Below are 18,981 nucleotides of genomic sequence, written 5' to 3' on the forward strand. Positions count from 1 at the left end.
CAGAATTGTTCTACCCAATTCCTGCCAAGGACCTCTGAAACAGGCTAGAAAATGTCTCCCTTTTAACATCAAAAATGCACTATGAACTCAGAATCTTGTATGAAAGTACATTAAAACAATTTACAGAGGATAAAAAAGACCTCATGAAGGTTTTATTCCCCTCCTTTTCCCCTCAATATGAAAGCTACTCTGCTTTTGTCCCCCTCCCACCTTCTCCCCTCCCCACCTTAAATAAGCAGATGCAATCAAGGAGAAGTTTATTTTGAACCAATTCTGCAAAACAGTTCAACAATGCCATACTTTATAAAAATACTTAGTTACATAATTAAACTTATTACTATTTATATAAAAAGTGTGAATGTGAATTTTAAACTCTGTTAGGGTAAGAACCACATCAAGGTCTTCAGGTGAAACAAATAAATCTTCATAAACATACAAACTCTTTTGGAGAAGTTTTATAATACACAACCATTTACAATGAACACGTTCATTAAGTTAGTGTTTTATTCCTTTACTATACAAGTGTTATTACAATGAACTGTTCCATTCAGTAATCAAAAATCCATACAATGCCAGTGTCATTTTTGGCATTTCTTGTTATGACTGTAGTAATACATAAACTCATATGATTGTGTTATTAATTTTAAAATATTTAGAAAAATTAAAATTCCATCATATTTTTGGGGTTTTTAAATTTTTTTGTGTGTGTGTTTTTTTTTATTTTTGTTTTTCTTACATAAAGCCCTTTTAAAATTTGATAACCACAGATGTACAGTTGATGAGCGATGATGAGGGAAAATGAAAAATGATGGCACTGTTCTTAAACAGATCTGTTTGGTAGTTGGATTCAATGTAGTGTAAACCCATGAAGAATGCTTAGTACCAGAACTGTATTACCAGCTTTTCTGAAATTCATTTGTTGGATAGCTTTACAATGATAATATGAATTCCAACCTGGTAGCTAAGTAAGAGTTTAGCGTTTTAAAATTAAAGTACATAAGCTTGATCAGAAATTCAAGAACCTCATGCAACTTGCTGAGTAAAAGACATGACGTTATTGCTTGATATGTCAGTAGCCAAGGAAAGTAAATCTAGATGTAGTGTCAGCTGGGCTGAATGCCAGCAAATTTCATTATTTGGACAGTATTAAATATATTTTATACCTTTAGTTTTTAAACTTTCACATTTTCTTTTGTTTATTTTTAGTTAAATAATTCTGTAGGAAGGGCAGAAGTAGGAAGAGCAACTGCGTGTGTGTCTTAATAGTCAAGAAAAGCAAAAGTGCAATCAAATCCCTGTACTAGTGACAGATAACATTTGTGGCACCCACCCTTGTTAACACAAAAAAGCCACATACAACAGTACCAAACCTGACTCTCAAAAAGGACTAAAGAGTGGTCATTTACCAGCTTCAGTCTTGCTTTCCTGGTGAGCTTTGTTCAGGTAGTCTTCCCATACAAAAGCTCGCTGTTGGACTGGAGCTTAGAAGATTAAAGGCTTTCCCCCCCTGATTGTATTACATAGCTTCAAGTTCAAATATCATCATACTTTATCAACACAATTTTATAAAATATTACCTCATTTTCTAGTTACCTTCATTATTCTTAATTAGCTATGCAGAAATTAAAAAGAAAAATCTCTCATGCTACTTTCCAGTTATATTAATACAGGTATTAACACAGTGCATTATGCTCTCTAATTTAACTATTGAGGCCTACCATTTAGATCACGTTTCTCATTCACTGTTCCAATTTCTCTTTTAACCTGCCTACCCTAATTAGGTCCATGCAAGAGGAAGCTTAAATATCAAGACTATATATCAAATACAGTTGTACCATCTCTTTTTTGAGGTGGGGGTGGGGGGCACACACATATATTTTTAAACACAGGGAGTTTTACAGAACTGGAATAGAATTGCTTGGTCCCACAAAGTTCTTCTGCTTTAAAAATGCCTTACCCCAAGGTCACTAATTCCAGACAATTCCCTCTTTAGTAGAATGATTAGCAAATGTTGGGAAAATAAAGGATTTGAAACATTGGTTTTTCTGCTATTGTTCACACCAACACTCATTTTTCTGCCCCTTATTTTCATTAAGCTTCCTTTGGACCCTGAAAATAAGTTGGGAAAGAGGAAAAAATAAAAACATGTCATTGGTAAATTAGAGTATAACACTTCAAAAGTGGTTTTGTGCAACTGCATTATGAAATTCCAGTTTGCCATTAAGAGCATGCAAAGTAGCGAAGATTTTCTTTCCTGTGATTCCTTAGAGACTTCAGGAATCCTTTGCAAGTCTTTTACATTTGGCAGATTTGTGCATGTTATATAGACTGTTGGTTTATAAATTGTCTCCAGGCTGGTACTGTGGTTCTGTAGCAGTAAAGTAGTCCTCCAAGAAAGACTGTATATATTCAAATGTTGGTCTCTCATCAGGGTCTTTCTTCCAACACAGTTTCATTAACTCATGGAGAGACTCTGGGCAGCCTTGTGGACAAGGCATCCTATATCCACGTTCCACTTGTTCCAGAACTTCTCGATTCACCATCCCTAAAAGGAAAGCATTTTAACTCTGAATGACACTATACAAAGAACAGTTTCCCAAAGTTTTTCAAGTGTCTCTCCAGCTGCCATACGTGTGGATCTACCAGAACAGAACTTTTAATGAATACACTTTATAATGAATGATTTTTTTACATTGTGCATTAAATACATTTTCTGAAAATTATTTCAGTACACTGTTAATTCCTCAATACCTGGTCCTTCTTCCATATGTATGCTTTCTCACTTTCCTACTGCCTTGAACCTGTCCTTTCAAAAAGGAGACTCAAGCACAAATACCTTCTGTCTGTCTTAAGTTCCATTCAAAGACCACTTAATTTGAAATCAGGCCATATACCTAACAGAACTGCCTTACAAATTGCAGTCACAGCAAAATATCTATTGAAATATGTTTAGTTTCAAAAACTGGTTTAGCGGGTTCAGTCTACCGATGCCCATCGTAGCCTGGGAAAATGTCAAAAGTAGAAATATCATGAACAGACAGATAGGAAAACATAAGGATATGCCCAATAATTTGAAACAAACTATCAGTCACATACACAAATGCTATTATCTTAAAGCACTTTAAAAGATATGTGATAGTTAATCTGCATGTAAAACAAAGTAGTTTTGTGAACAAAGGAACCAGTGAGGTGTGACTAAGTTTTTGTGTCTGCTTCTGAACTGTGGACTCTGAATGAAGGCAAAAAGTACAAAAGGTAACTTCAGAAGCATACAATACAACAAAGGAAAGAAAAATCTATTAAACTTTTCCTTTTACCTGGATATGGCACTCTCCCCTTTGTTACCAGCTCTGTCAGTAAAATTCCAAATGACCACACATCCGACTTGATTGTAAACCGACCATATAATGCTGCTTCTGGAGCAGTCCATTTAATTGGAAATTTAGCTCCTACAAACATTGGAAAGACAGATACTCAATTTTTCCCTTGCTAATGGGTAATTTGCTTACACTGCAAAATATTTAAAAAAGAACACTGAACTCAAAACATTTTTACATTTGCTTTATTGAGAAAATCTGAGGTGGTTTAGTATTTTAGTATTTCTCAAACTAGGGCAGCAACTACTGGCTACAACTTTGGAAACACTGAAGACATCTGAGATTCTCAATTAAATAGGTTTCAAAAAGTGAACCTAATGAGCATTCTCTCTGGAATCTCATCTCTCTTCAAACTGTAGCATGTTTTACCCCCCAAAAATAATTAAAAACACTTTCTGAGAACAAAAACAAACTGCCAGATAATTTTGAATAATAAAAAGTTTACTACGATTGCACTTAGGTGAGGGGGTCACCTAAACATAGCTGTGAAAATCCACTTAAATGCAGAATCTTTATTCATGAAGACAGAATATACAGACATGTTCTGCTAAATGTAATAGTTCTCTGCCATTTGAAGGTAACAGGTCTTATTCATTCAGTAAATAAATCGGTCTTACCTTGTCTTGCAGTGTACTCATTGTCCTCTATTAACCTTGCTAAACCAAAGTCTGCTATTTTACACACAAGATTGTCTCCTACAAGAATGTTAGCTGCCCGGAGATCCCTGTGGATGTAGTTCATCCTTTCAATGTAAGCCATGCCATCAGCAATCTTAAAAGGAAAGTGTTATTAAAGGTTATTTTTCATGTCATTATGCATTTCTCCCAAGCATTAAGCTGTACCCCCTTATTTTAGCTTCATTCCCACTGTAAAAGCATAGGGAATATATAGCTTAGCAAGATATTGTGCCAGCACTGATTAGAGTGTGTCCAGCTATACAGTATCTGCTAATTGTGAACTTGACTGTTTCTTTTTTGACACATTACAAACCTACAACAGAAGGTGTAAGATAGAGCAGCATAAAATAGCCAGAGCATTCGATATTGATGTTTAGTTGATATCTCTTCTCTAAGCACAACACAGAGTTTTCTTAGTACCTGAGCAGCCATGTCGACCAGCTGTGGGAGTTTTAAGTATTTCCCTTCCCCTTCTTTAAGGAAGTCTAGCAAGCTGCCTGTAACAGATGACATATGGGGGGGGGGGGAAACAAAAAAAATTAACTTGACCTGAAAACACGAATGAGATTTATTTCCTAGACATTATGATTGACACATTCATCTCATGAAATCTGTATTTGAAAATCTATCATTTACCAGAATACATAACTCAACGACCACGCCTGAAGTTACCTCTGCGCTGATAACTAGTTAGAGCAGTTTTATCCAAGTATTTTGGAATCCACTTCAATAATTCAGCTATCAATGCTCTTCCTAGCTGGACTTCCTTCCACAGTGAGATTTATAATTACTGAACAAAAAACCTCTACCCCTTAAATTTTTCTGCCAGTCCCAATTATATACTAGAGAAATTATCCTGAAATTGTTACTTTTATTTTGTTGCTTTTTCTTCCTTACAGAGGAAAAAAACCCTATCTTTAATTTTTTACGGTATATTATTTTCTCCCATTTATATAATGCAATTGTACCCAGAACATGACAACATGAGGAGTATCTGAAATCAGTTCCAAGGACCTGTGCTTCTTTTAAGACAGCAATCTTTACATGTGCAGTATAGCTCTGTCTCTGACAGAACAGCTTTCTCTACAGGCGGTATTATGCCATAAGATATAGAAACACAACCTTTTTCTAAGAAACTGGTGAAGACTGATAACCAATCAGTCTTGTCACAGTCAAAATTACAACAACAAAATTACAAGTGTGGCGATGGTGGGGAAAGAAACCACTCAATTGTGTATCCTGCAGTGGATTCATAGCAGTAACCATGAATTAGATTCTTCCAACATGACTTTAGTGACTTGCTGTATTTTTGTATTGAAAGTAAAAATGTGGCAGGCCAGACCCACACTGCTGCTGCTGTTTGCTGTGTGTATTTTTACACTTTTTCTGATCTTGGTTAATGAGCTCAAAGGACCAAAGAGGGGCAAAGCTTTCACACATCTTTAGTAACCTGTCCACACTGAAAAAAAAAAATAGAGTACTATGCAGTTCTTATCCACCTCTTTTCCTTGTAAAAGGATAAGTACAAATATAAATAAATTGTTCTACTAGCTTTTAAGTATGAACCACCAAAGAAGCTTTATGGTTTTTTTGTAAAATGTGAGAAGTTTGTCAAATGAAAACAGTGAACAGAAACTTCCAATGGCATTTTGAGTCCATAACTTAGACAAATGTACAACTATTTTTCCAATTCATTAATACTGCTTTTGCAAGGTAACCAGTTCTGGTATTAAACCTTGCTTTTCCTTAGACAGACAATTATAAATATTTGTTTTCCTGATTGCCTTTTTGAAACCTGATTTTTGAACAATGAAAGCAGATTTTGCATGGCAGTTTTAGATCTGACAGAGATACTCTGTCTAGTGTTATTTGGGAATAACAACAATACAGAAGGAACTTTTTAGATTTTCTATTCCCATCTACCTTTTCAAACGTAGAGCCCTTTAAAAACCCCATCAAAACGGGAAAAAACCAAAAACATATATGTATGGCACAGTACTGAACACAACTAGCCACCAAATTGCTTCTGTATCTTACGAGGATAGCAAAATTTCTCTGTGAGTTGAACAGAAGTCTGCATTTTATCAAAAATGGAAAAATTGACTTGAAAATCTGCTGCTTCTTAACACTAATATCCTTATGATGTTTATTTCTACATTCAGCCTAAATCTCTAAATCTGTGTTTCAGCTGCAGGGGGAGGGGGAAATGATATAGAGCAAGGGAAGAAGGATGAAAGACTGAACACAAGGAGATAAAGGAGGGAGTCTGGAAAAAAAACCCCTCAACCTTTTTAAAATTTACTATTACACTGCTGGAAAAGAAACACTAAAAAAAACCTGAAAGCCCAGTGTACTCTGTTGTGAGCATAACCTGTCTACAGGCATAATGATATGATGATATAAAGATATTCACAGCTATACCATCCAATTTAAATGTGACAGGCAGCACACACTAAAAATGAGGAGAAAAAACCCCCCAATCTTGTACTTGGAAGATTACCAAGGGTGACACAGATGTGCAGAAAAAATCATGCATCCACCCACGATCTAAATCAGAACTGCTTCAAGTAGGTCAAGCGTTACTCATTTTAATTTAATCAAAATTAACACTTATACTCCAGTCAGCTTAAACCTAACATTAATTAAACATTTAATTTACTGCCGAGGTCTTAAATAATCTTTTAAACATGGTATTTCTAACTATTCTGTCACATACCTTTTGTCATGAATTCAGTGACGATGTAGATTGGTTCCTCAGAAACAACTGCATATAGTGGAACAAGTTTGTCGTGTCGTAACTTCTTCATGATCTGAGCCTCCTGCAGGAAAGCTTCTGGCATCATTGTACCAGGTTTTAGTGTCTTGATTGCTACTTTTGTGGTTCCATTCCATGTTCCTAAAGTAAGAAATCAGGTTTTATTCTCCACTATAATACTGAACAGATTTTCTGCTTCTGTTTTCTTAGCTAACAGAATAATTATAAATGAAACTATATTGAATATTAATTTTAGTGTTACATGCCTAATCATAACTGCTACTTTTTCCCCTTCATTTCATTATGATATTACCTTTTCATTATGATCATCATTATGATTTACCTAAAATACTATTAAAACATTCACAGGAAAAACTGAAAGGTGTCACATTAAGCTCTTACCCATCCATACTTCACCAAAACATCCTTGGCCCAACTTAACTTCCAGCCTCAAGGATTCTCTAGGAATCTCCCAGGCATCTTTTGCTAGTCCCTGTGTTTGTGGTTTCACAGTGGGACACACAGTTGTTAGCTTATGACACAGCCCATCGGCATGTTCTGGAAAACAGAAAAAATAAGCCTCATAGTTAAGCAGGGGTAAGACTGTAATGGAAGAAACATCTTAATGTTGATAAAAAGAACCGGTCCATTTACTGTTTGTTGAGATCAAAAAGAAAATTTTATAGTTTTGGTTTTAAATATAAGCTACATATGCACTCCTTCTTCCTCACAATAGGCACAAGGCAGCATCGGAATATTGGAACTTGGCCTTACCTCTGTAGTGTTTCACCAACTTCTGTAGAGATTCAAATTGTGCTCTGGTTGTGATATAGTATCCACCATTGTCAAGTTTTCTGATTTTGTAGTGTTTCACATTATCACCTCTGACCTCATCCCAGTCACGTATGGAAAGGGAATAAGCACCTAGGAAACAAGTTACACCTCATTCTTCACCAAAATTGAAAAACATATTTAACTTATCTCCACAACTGTCATTATACACACACATGTGCACATACATACATGACACGTGATAGGCATAAAAATGTTCATTACGCCCACCTTGGTGGGGGGGAGGAGGGAATGGGAGAGAGAAATGATACACAGACATATACATACCTTTAGTGGTTTCACTCTCTCTTACTAAGAAAATACCACGCTGGTTCCCAGGATTTAAAAGTAGCCTTTCTGCATCCTTCCTGCCCATCTTACCAAAATACCACCTAGAAAATTTTAAAGGAAACTTGTCAGTAAAAGCTTCCTATTCTTTGGTACTCATATAACAAAAGGTTTGGAAATCTCAAGCATTGACTGGACCACTAATACCCCAAAGCAGATACAGATCAACAGAAGCAATGACATCCATATAATCACAAGATTAAGATGACCTATTTCTATATGACTCTCATTTCTGTTGTTTGCAAAATACATGTAAAGAAGACTGTATCTGCAAATACTATGGTTTTCTGGTGGTTTGACAATGGACATCAACTGCACTTAACACTGAAAGTAACACCCTCTTCTGGCTAAGTTTATACGTCAGGCTGAATCAGATGACCCTCTCTGGTAGAACTCTCAAAACACTGCAACAGCTGAAACCACCTTCTCTAAGAACATAAAGCCTCTTCTCTCTAAGAGGCTTAATTTTAGAAAACAGTATTTAATGCAAAGTGGGTGTGCATAAATATCATTGGATCACAGGTTCATTCTGGTTAGAAGAGGCACTTGGGAGGTCTCCAGTCCAGCCTCCTGCTGCAAGCAGGGTCAGCAGTGAAATCAGACCTGGTTGCTCAGGATGTTGTCCACTTCAGGCTTGAAAACCTCGAAGGATGAACTGCCATCCTGGACAACCTGTACCCCTTCCTGGTTGTTCTCAGGATTGAAAGGTTTCTTATATCCAGTTGGAAACCCTTCTGTTTCAATTTCTGTTGCCTCCTGTCCTTCATTACCTCAGTATATGATTCTACTGATCACTTAGAAACACACCTATTATAGGTATCATTTACTTCTCTATGAGTAACACTCCATTTTGCTGAATCATCCTGATAGCAAAAAGTATGCCTATATCTTAAAAGACCTGCATTTTTTCTTGCCTAAAGTTCTTTCACAAAAGGAATTTCTTATATGCTCCCACAGTGTGCTCATCATGATGAATACATCGTGATGCACTGTCCTCAGCCAGTGATAATTTTAAGGTCCATCTTCATATGAACACCCAGACTTTGAAAAAACACTTATTTCTAACTACATTTTATTTTGATTATGTGCCTCAGAAGTCACAAAGTGATGCAAAGTGTAAATTTCAAACATTTCTATTTGTCACCATCTTAGCATCAAGCAAATCTTGCTTCATGAGTGATGGGAAATAGTATTGGAGACTGCGGTAAAACAATGGCTTTGTGGGTGAAATATTTTCTGGCCTAAAAATATAGATAAGGAGGGATCACTTTGCTGGCCTGTGAACAGGATGGCCTGTGCAATCTCTTGGGAATTTGAAACTTATTCCTACATTTTGTTGTATTTGCAGTTTGACTGTTTAAGCAGATGTGCAAAGCTAGAAATGGATATGAGGGTGTGCATGCTTGAGACAATTTGGATGTAACCTATAATCTTACTGAGCCCTAGTTAATGACTTCACGTGAAAATGCCTCTTCCCCAGGCTACTACAACAATTTATAAACTATATTGTAAAGTGCTTTTTATTTTTAATGATCTATGAAATAATGGCAGGGTTTAATTGTTGTTTTTATTGCCATTAAACATTTATATTACGGTGTCATTCAAAAGACACATGAATAAGACGGATCCTGTCACAAGCAGTTTCTGATATAAATGGAATATATATCCTTCGGGCTTAGAAAAGGCTGCTTAAAGAAAATCCTAGCATCTTGGGGCTCTGTATTACTTTGCACTTTTAACTCCAACTGCAGTCACAACATAAAACCTGTAAACACGATCAAAGCACAGGGCTAACCAACTCTAAAGCAAATGAACCATATTCCAAATGCGGTGGTGATCTTTATTAAAATTCGCACTGGTTCTTTAAAACAGTCAGTTTTAAAAAGCTTCCTTCCTTATTAATCACCCTTCACTCTCACCTCTAGTCATCACAAACCTATGACAAATCTCACCACTCTGTTCTGCCAATCTTTAGGAGTCACGGTTTCTTTGCAAAAGGCTATAATTTCCATTTTACCACCACCACAGTTGTGATGACAGTATGCTTTTATTGCATAATTAAAAAAACCCAACCTCAACATCTAAAAAAAGAAATTAAGAAAAAGATAGTAATTTTAAAACTAGTTGAAACTCAAGGGTGTAGAATAACAGTGCAGCTTTGATGCAATCACTTTTTAATAGCAAAGAGCCAAGTGACAGCAGCAGCAACATGCTAAAGTCACAGCTTGAGATTCAGGAAACATCGTGAAAATCAGGCACTTTTCCCAGAAGTGCAGTAGCAAGCAGAGAATTGCACAGATCATGTATCAGGGAACTGCTTATTGGCAGTACCATGCCTGTATATTGAAGCAAGAGCTGCGGAACTTTATATTTCTAGTACAACAAATACAGTCCCTTGGAACAAGTATAACCTGAAATGCTAGTCCAACTCACAGTTCCCACAGTCACTTTATGTGATTCTGTAAGCTCTCTGGGATCTTTGTTTGCAAATAAATGTAGAAAGTACTGGCACACAAAGCAATATAATCTCCCAAATTCATCTTAGGGTACCAAACAATTTTGTCACCAAAAAGTTATTACAGATTAATAGATTAGCAATAACTGTGAAACAAATGTTATTTTAGAATGTAAGATTAGGTGATACCAAGGATATAGGTGATGTTAAATCAGGGTTTGGCAAGCAAAAATAAGGATAAAAATGTAGAGTTGGTGTGTGAACTGTTCAACTAAATCCCATTCATTTTTGCTTTATGTGGTATGCAATGCATGTACTCCAATTCTTACCACTACTGCATTCTCCTCTCATTTTTCCTTTAGCCCCAAGTATAGCAAACAGGCATAAAACATCTGCATGAATGTCCACCTCACACTTGCTAATAATTATACCTTTGACATAATCCAAGTAGCATTGCTATTCTTTAATTAGTAGTATTCTCCTACTTTATCCTAAAATGTTACATATACTGAATTAAAATAATAGTATCACAGTGTACAAAGTACAGAATGGATAATAAGAATGGATTGACAGGATACAAGTCTTACTCTTCTGCTTGAATGGAGTCTGCAGGAGCTACATAATTGCTTGGGATGTAGCCTGTTTTTCCTGTAGCAATGGATCTTGCTTCCCACCAGTCTCCTTCCCTGTAATAAAACATCAGTTACCTCTTCCACATATAAACAATACATAATTCTGTGGCACCGGTACTCACATACGAAAGGCAAGCAAATTTAGGTAACATGTTATTTAAATTATGAAGGCATCTAAACCATTTTGTACTGCACTTACATGCATCTTCTTATGTTCTAAGCAACATGAGTGCCTCTTAGCAGAATTTCATATTTTAAAGATTTGGGGCTTTGTTTTGGTTAGGTTTTTTTTTTTTTAAATGTAAAACCAAAATGTTTTATGGCAGAGATGTGTAAATAAACTTCCCAATTCTCTAGTCTTTATCTGCCTCTCCAGGTCATTCTGCCTGTATGCTGACAGCAGTAAAGGACAGGAAGCCAGTTAATAAAATTAAGAGAACTGGACAAATGAAAACTGCTACATGCATGAATTAGAATTATTACCACACCAAAAAGTTGTGTGTAAGGAAACCTCCAAAGCAGACAAATTACTTTCTCTTCACTAGACTGTAATGCAGTAATCCTGTTGCAACTGAACATCAAACTACTCATAAACTATCTGCATGTGAATTTACTGTGGAAGTCAGCTAGATGCAATTTCATGTCGAGATGTCCCTGGTACAGGACACTTGCCTCTGGAATTTGCAGTGCAGTGGTGCCAACTTTGCCCACCTCCCATGAAATCTGGAATCCTGTCAGAGGGTATCTGCACGGTGCAGAGTCTGGGATAGAACAGTGCACATCTCCACCTTTTCTGTCCTGAAGGGAGTGGGAAGGAGTCACCCAATCACGTGAGGACAGGCTTGGGGCTGTGCCAGTCACTACAGTTCTACATCTGCATCTAAACCTTGATCTCAGCGTAATTATTATCTTAGCCGTATAAATATTTTAACCCCATGCATGTTGAATATTGCATGCTTTCAAGAAAAGAAGAACAAAATCAATCTACTCTTCACTGAAATAGGATACATAGATTTCAAGAAGAGTTGAGGATCTAATTACTCCCAACAACCATGTGAAGTCTGTGAATGAGAATACTTACGTGTTATTTATTATTTGGAACCGTTCACCTTTCTTAAATGAAAGGTCATCTGTAGTTCTAGCTTCATAATCATATAAGGCCACAAATACAGTAACACCACCTTAGAAAAAAGAAAAAAAACCCCATATGATATAGCAGTAATGTTGCAACACTTGATTTAAGGACTTTTAAGAAACAACTCATCAATTTAGATTTGAAAGCAACTAAACACTCTGGGTTGTATCTCATTTTGGAAGATGGATTAATAATCTGCTAATTTCTTAAAACAGAGCAATGCCTATAAACAGACATCCTAAAAATATGCTTCCACACCAAAAAAGGCCACTAGATACATCGCTGCAACTACACTAATAACTACAGCACTTATATACAGAAACCTGCATGACATATCAGCAGTAAAAAAATCCCCTAGTTTCTTTATTAAGCCTGTTTCTTGTTAAGAAATGCAATTTCCACAACATCACAGTGGTGAACCATCAGCCAATAATTTTTACAGAAGTAGTTTCCTGATGAACTTAGCTATAAAGAACTGATGTGTTCCCAACTTTCTGAGGTTACACATTAAAATCTACTCAAGGAACTGAACCAGAAAAAAAATTATTCTTGTCGGGTACAAAGACATTTCTCTGCTTTAGGACTAATGATTTTTTTAATTCCCCAGCAGTGAAGCAGACTCTTGCTGAGGATCAGCATACATCAGTGCATTACTCTAGAGAACAAGGACTGAGACAGGTCACAGGAGGAACAGCTGCACTCCACCAACCCTATAGGATTTGCTTCCCCATCCCACTTCTGGTATAGGGCATGTTGTTGAACGTGTCCCACAAACCGGACAGATGTGAGAGAGGATGGTAGGAAGAATCCTACATTTACTGGTAGGAAACTTTTTTCTACACTTCAAAGAACTAATCTACAAAACTGAGCTAAAAGAAGAAGAGGGAAAGGAGAACAGGCTATTTGAGATGTAACTAGGAGAAAGTTAAAATAGAAAACTGCAAATGGACAATTCAAAAAGACTTTTTAAGCTCCTGAAATGCTGTTTAACAGTCTAATGGACATTTAAGAAGCCTGATGATAGTCCAAGCAATAACTTATTTTTAAATGTATAATACTATATCTTTAACATGCACTAGGACATACGTGGAAGTCCAACAACAGAAACACGTTGCACCTAATTTTAGATCTTACAATTAACATCATCTGAAAGGAAGAATACGTAATGCAACAGGGATAGTCTATATCTAATATTCTTTTGCAATGCAGACTTTCTGATGCAAGAGCTCCTAATCACTTAAATATTTTCATTTGATTTGGAGTCTTCCTGTGATTACAGTCTCTCAGCAGGCCTCAGCTGGAAATGAATTTACAGTTCCTCTAGGAGAAACAGAACAAAATCCCCACAGGAGGTTAGAGTAATTGAGGGTTTTTTTTTAAAGTGTGATTTATGAACTGAGAATGAATGAAAATATTCCCTAGAAGTTAACAGCTCCTAACTTAGGTTAAAAATCAACACAGCTCTACCAATTTTTGCCTGTATTACTACATTATTACATTATTTTGATGACACAAACTTCTACCTGGAGCAAGAAAATTGTGGGGACACATACCATATTCAAACAAACAGAAAGCAAACATTGTGGAAATAAACCACCCCCAGGGACATCTTCAGTAGATGAAAAAAAAAATCAATACCCTCAAGCCACAATATCACAAAAGTTTTTAACTGCATATAAAGAAATTGGGAGACTCCATGAACCTCAAAACATTTCAGCTACCTTAAAACCTCTTTTTGTTCCTACTCGCAAGTGTTATTTATTTCATAACAAAGAGTAATAAAATACTTAAGGAGAGCAGCAGCAACACAGAATGTTTTAAACAAAGATACTGTCAAATGGTTTTAAGTCTCTTGCAGCTGTTTTCTTTGTGAATCACTGTGAGGTGATCTAGTTTAGCTGTTTAAGTTATCTGTGACCACAAGACTTCCCTTAAAGGTTTTCCTTTCTTTAGATCAGTATTCCCATCCTCTAATCTATGACTGGTTTTGGAGAGAAGACTTTACCTTTTTGTTTAGCATGAGGATTACAGAGCACTAGTACTCACATAGCTTCATGGAAGGCAAGAACAGCAGTTCATTTTTCTGTTTTAATTTTCAGTAATATTGTATAAATTCAAAGTATCTGATGACTGAGAATGTGTAATACAGGAGCAGTGTGACTAACTCAGATTTCTTCTCCCTTTCTGCTCTAGAGGAATAAAGGATGGCTCAACTCTTTTCAGCCTCACTACAGTCCACGATGACAACCATATCATCCTCTTGTCACACATCACCGATCAACTGGATAAGTACTACTGACGGTTACATCCTGTTTGACAAGCCCATCTATTCTCCTCTCTTGCAAAGCGAAGGGCAACAGAATGTTGCCAGTGTTTTATTCGTCACAAATACAAAAAGCTTACAGCCAGATGAAGGTTGTCATCTCATTCAACTCAAAAAAACACCCAATTTTGCTGTTTCGTACATTCAGTATTGAAAATCAGTACTGAATGTACCAAATAATTGTTACTACAATTTTATTTATTTAAAAAGTGTGGTTTTTTGTGGATAGGCTGGTTTTACAGAACAAGGAGGAATAATTTCATATGCACTATCATTTTACCTAATTGCAAAACAATGGGAAAGTTCACACAAATCAGCCTGCCTGCTGATAACTGATTTCCAACTGATGAGATGTTAGACTCTCTTTTCATGAGAAATTTCTCCTCTTGAGTCTGCTTAAAGATATAACAAGCTTAACTACCAGTAGGAACAGGAACAGGCAAAGGAAAACCCCTTCTGGTCTGTGCAGCAAAGGCTTTGTGGTACCTGGTGGGGGGCTTATATCCCTGATGTCTGGTAAAGCCCAAAAGTGCCTACACGCACTGCTCGAGATTCCCACATGAACTAAGAACCAGATTTAGTAAAAAAGAATACACTGAGGTTCTTGGAGGAGATGAGTACAATAAACTTCCCTCAGTAGAGCTAATAAATATAAAGAAATGCTGCCCTTATTTAATTTCTTTATATGTTCATCCAAAATGGAGATTTGGAGTTGAGTCATAAATTTTGAGACAGGCTAGATGCTCATTTTAATTATTTGGTTTTTAATGAATTCCGAAGAAAAGGAATATGAGGTCATCATTACCTGACAATTCATATTTGGTTTCTGAATTGTTTAATGTCAAGGTCAGAGTGGGTTTTCATGGATCTCAAATTTCTGGTCTTTAAAAGACTTTAAATGTCACTGTTACAAAGGAAATATTTAAGCACTGTAATTGTGCCAACATTAGAGGTTTGTGGGAAAACTAGAAATAGTCTAATAAGGAATTATTTACTCTATTTTGTGAAGTCTGTTTAAAGCTTCTAGAATAAATTAGTGTTTCTTTCTTTCTGGTCTCTCTCTCTCTCAAAAATATCCATCAAAACTATGAAATTAGCCATGTGCACAAAATCAATATGTTTTGTAATAAAGTTTTAAGATTTTGATGTAAAGGTGGGTTTATAACGTCAAGATGTGCATGCTGCTTTAAAATGCTGTATCTTCTATATCTCAGCCAAGAAGGTCTCTGTGCCTTGCAAATTCTATTTTTACGTTTTCAATTTTGGCTTTCATACGACCACCAACAATGAGATTTCTGCTCTTTTGTTTCACACATGTTGTTTATATAGTAGAATATACTGCATATACTGCTTAGCTTTATAAATAAACAGATTCAATGTTGTATTAATATAACTTACAGCTAATCAAGCCTGAAACCCAGTTTAAAATATCAATTTCCTGAATCTGAAGAGTTTTTCATTTTGTACCTCTCTCCAAGTTTAAACCCATTATCCCATATGTATCCCATCAACAGCTTAGAACTTCTAACACAATTTCATCAATTCCCATTATTGTCTTTAATAAGTCTCAAATTTCTCTGTGCTGCCATCCTAATTGCCTCCACAAAAAATAAAAAGCCTAAATACGAAACCCTCAAGCCCCAGGCACCCAGACTGAATTATTATCTAGCAGTAGAGATGTTGAAAATCAGAAATCTGTAAAAGGGAATTTATTGCAATTTATTTCCACATGTCATAGTATTTTTTGACTATGACTGTCAAGCTGCTATAATAACAAATAATAATGATAGCATCATTTTATGTAACACTCACCTGTTAAAGTACTAGGATATGGACTTGGCACAGCTGAAAATGAAGATGATGCTCCTCCAAAGGGTGTCATTCCTGAAGGCCCTCCAAAAGGAGTCATGGAATGACTATTAAAATTAACTGCTGATCCCTTTATTGACGGTGACTGTGTTGCTTGGCTGGAGTCTGATCCATAATGACTGACATGGGAAATGACAGGTTCTGGAGCATTTTCAGTTCTGTATTTCATGGCTGGACCTTTACCTTCCTTGCTTTTAATGCACCCCATGGTTGCTTCTGTGAGAAGACGCCGAAAAAAAAAAAGAGTTCATCTTCATGTTGTGTCTTTTGATAGCTAACACAGGAGATTACCAAAAAGTTACCCTGAATGCTAATTTATTCCTGTTAAACTACATGCAGAGTGTAAACTCTGATGAAAAGTGTTCTGGAATAAAATCTAAGCAATTACCAGACTAGAGAAGCCCTAATTATTTTCCTTTACAACATCACATATTAACAGCACATTTGAATCATTCTTCATTCTAGTTTCTTGGTGGACTGCAAATGGTAACAAATTAAAAAAAGAGGGAAAAACAAAAATGAGGGAATCAGGCAACAGATGAGGAATAGACACTGAAGGCTTCTGTAGCACACTGGAGGGTGAAACAGATATGACAAATCCAGAGTCACTTATACAAAGCAAATCCAAAGCAATTATACAAAGAAAACAAGTGAGGCATTCCTGCTTTCTTTTTTAAGTACCTGTGCAGTGAAGTCCTGACTGACTGGTGGCATTACAAATAACATCTTTAAAGACAGAGAGAACTTTTCATCCATTGCCAGCCCCCCCCAAATACATCTCACAAACAAACCTGGAATATCCACTGCCACAGGATAGGGTTAAGCTTTAGAGTGTAACTGGAAGTATAAAACAAATTAGAAGAGTAATTACAACATCCACAAGGGTTTAGAAATAGAACTGTGCCCATACAGGTGACAATTTATTGCCCTGTTTGCCCAGGATTGCCACCAGCTCCCACTACAGGCAGACTGTGCCAGAGCTGTTTACTATGGGGACACCTATAACCTGCTGATGGAGAGAATCAGAGAGGAGACCTGTCACCAGCAATTAACATGACTAAGCCTTAAGAAGTCACCACCTGCCATTTATCAGGTGGTGAAAACTGGTAGCAGGCATTTTCTGGCTTACCCCAGCTGGGAAACAAATCAGCAAGAAAACAGGAGTGTCTATTAGATGCAGCACTAGTGCGGCATTAAAATTCCTGTATTCTTCACAGGGGGGGAGTTAAAAATCTCCTTTAACTTCAAAAGTAGAAACCTCCACAAAGAGGAAATCAACTGCTCCACATTCTCTAATGAATCAATTAAAAAAAATAAACAGTAGGAGGCCAAAAGCATGAAAACCACATCTTTTGATAACTACAATAACAATTTCATGGACTCTAACTAACAATTAGGGAAACACAATGTTTTTCGTTGTGTGTCTAATTATTCTTTTCCTTTTCAATTTCTCTTACCTTGTTAACTATTAGACACAGAAATACAGAACAAAATAAATCTTACTTAAACAAATACTGCCTTAATATAGTTACACTCCCCTTAATATAGTTACACTCCCCTTAATATAGTCACAATACCCTCCGTATAACTAACCGTTACAATATTAAAGATACTGTAATTTCTGCAAGAACCATGAATCAGAGTTCCTGGAAAGAACAAGGTCCATAGCCAGTGAAACACCATATGAAATTTACTGCTTAAAAAGATTAAGTATATTCACCCTGTCATTTCAGCCCCTAATACTGCAACGTAATATAATTACTGATGCAGAAACAAGCAGCAATTTTACAAATCGTATTTGAGAGTTTTCCACAGAATACTGAATCATCAAAGCACACCTTTCAATTTTTTCTTACTTATACTATTATTGGCAACTTATTAACTGTGAGCAAACATCAACAGAGCATGGCTCAAATACATGTATAAGAAATATAATGTGTCTAAATACCTTACAAAAAATGCCTTACCATCTACAGTAGAAAAGCTAGTTATTAATTCACAATAGAAGTCAAACATCTGGAACCACATCAGTTTAACATCCCTACCACTGCAAAAAGACACTGTAATCCAAACCACTTTCTTTTGGCCATGTGGCTGCCTATTGTGAATTTTTGCCTTCCTCTGAGGCCTATTTCTTTGATTCTTTTTAAAAAACTGCCGTCAATGTTTTCTGCTAGCATTGAATAAAAACCCACTCACCTTTGCAAAAATGTCTTTGCTAATAGCTTGCTTTTGGGTGGAAGTTAAGCACATAATTTAAAAGTGCAGCACACTACTTATGTTAATCAAGTAGATTAAGAGGGAAATATACATATATTTGTACGACAAACTGAACTGTCCACCACAAATATTTTTCCTCCCTTAATTCTGGCATTTGGTCAACTTGCAACAGGCTGATAAGACCTCAAGATTTAAAAAAAAAAAGGAAAGAAAAAGAGATAGTAATTTACCAAGTCCGGTAAAACTGCTGGATGTTGCCCAAGGAATTGCTGATTTGAGCAAATGGCTGGTGACAAGACTAGGCTGTACTGCAGTTGTAACTACTATCACCCACATGTGCTCGCTCACCCATTTAAGCC

At 36.3% G+C, this 18,981-nt stretch overlaps 1 protein-coding gene across 1 annotated transcript in view; it reads right to left on the reverse strand.

The window, feature by feature from the left end:
* Positions 1 to 240: 240 nt before the first annotated feature.
* Positions 241 to 18,981, reverse strand: part of YES1 (YES proto-oncogene 1, Src family tyrosine kinase) — a 49,441-nt gene continuing 30,700 nt past the window's right edge. Inside the window, exons 2-12 of the mRNA XM_027675689.1 lie at positions 16,346 to 16,618; positions 12,157 to 12,256; positions 11,031 to 11,129; positions 7,929 to 8,032; positions 7,584 to 7,733; positions 7,212 to 7,367; positions 6,771 to 6,950; positions 4,475 to 4,551; positions 3,995 to 4,148; positions 3,318 to 3,449; positions 241 to 2,545 (exon numbers count right to left, since the gene is read on the reverse strand). Coding sequence (XP_027531490.1) covers positions 2,337 to 2,545; positions 3,318 to 3,449; positions 3,995 to 4,148; positions 4,475 to 4,551; positions 6,771 to 6,950; positions 7,212 to 7,367; positions 7,584 to 7,733; positions 7,929 to 8,032; positions 11,031 to 11,129; positions 12,157 to 12,256; positions 16,346 to 16,610 — 1,626 coding nt within the window. The 5' untranslated portion in view covers positions 16,611 to 16,618 and the 3' untranslated portion in view covers positions 241 to 2,336. The remainder of the gene's footprint in view (positions 2,546 to 3,317; positions 3,450 to 3,994; positions 4,149 to 4,474; positions 4,552 to 6,770; positions 6,951 to 7,211; positions 7,368 to 7,583; positions 7,734 to 7,928; positions 8,033 to 11,030; positions 11,130 to 12,156; positions 12,257 to 16,345; positions 16,619 to 18,981) is intronic.

The sequence above is a fragment of the Neopelma chrysocephalum genome, unplaced genomic scaffold (genome assembly GCF_003984885.1).
Source record: "Neopelma chrysocephalum unplaced genomic scaffold, ASM398488v2 Primary Assembly neopelma1_22, whole genome shotgun sequence".
NCBI lineage: Eukaryota > Metazoa > Chordata > Aves > Passeriformes > Pipridae > Neopelma > Neopelma chrysocephalum.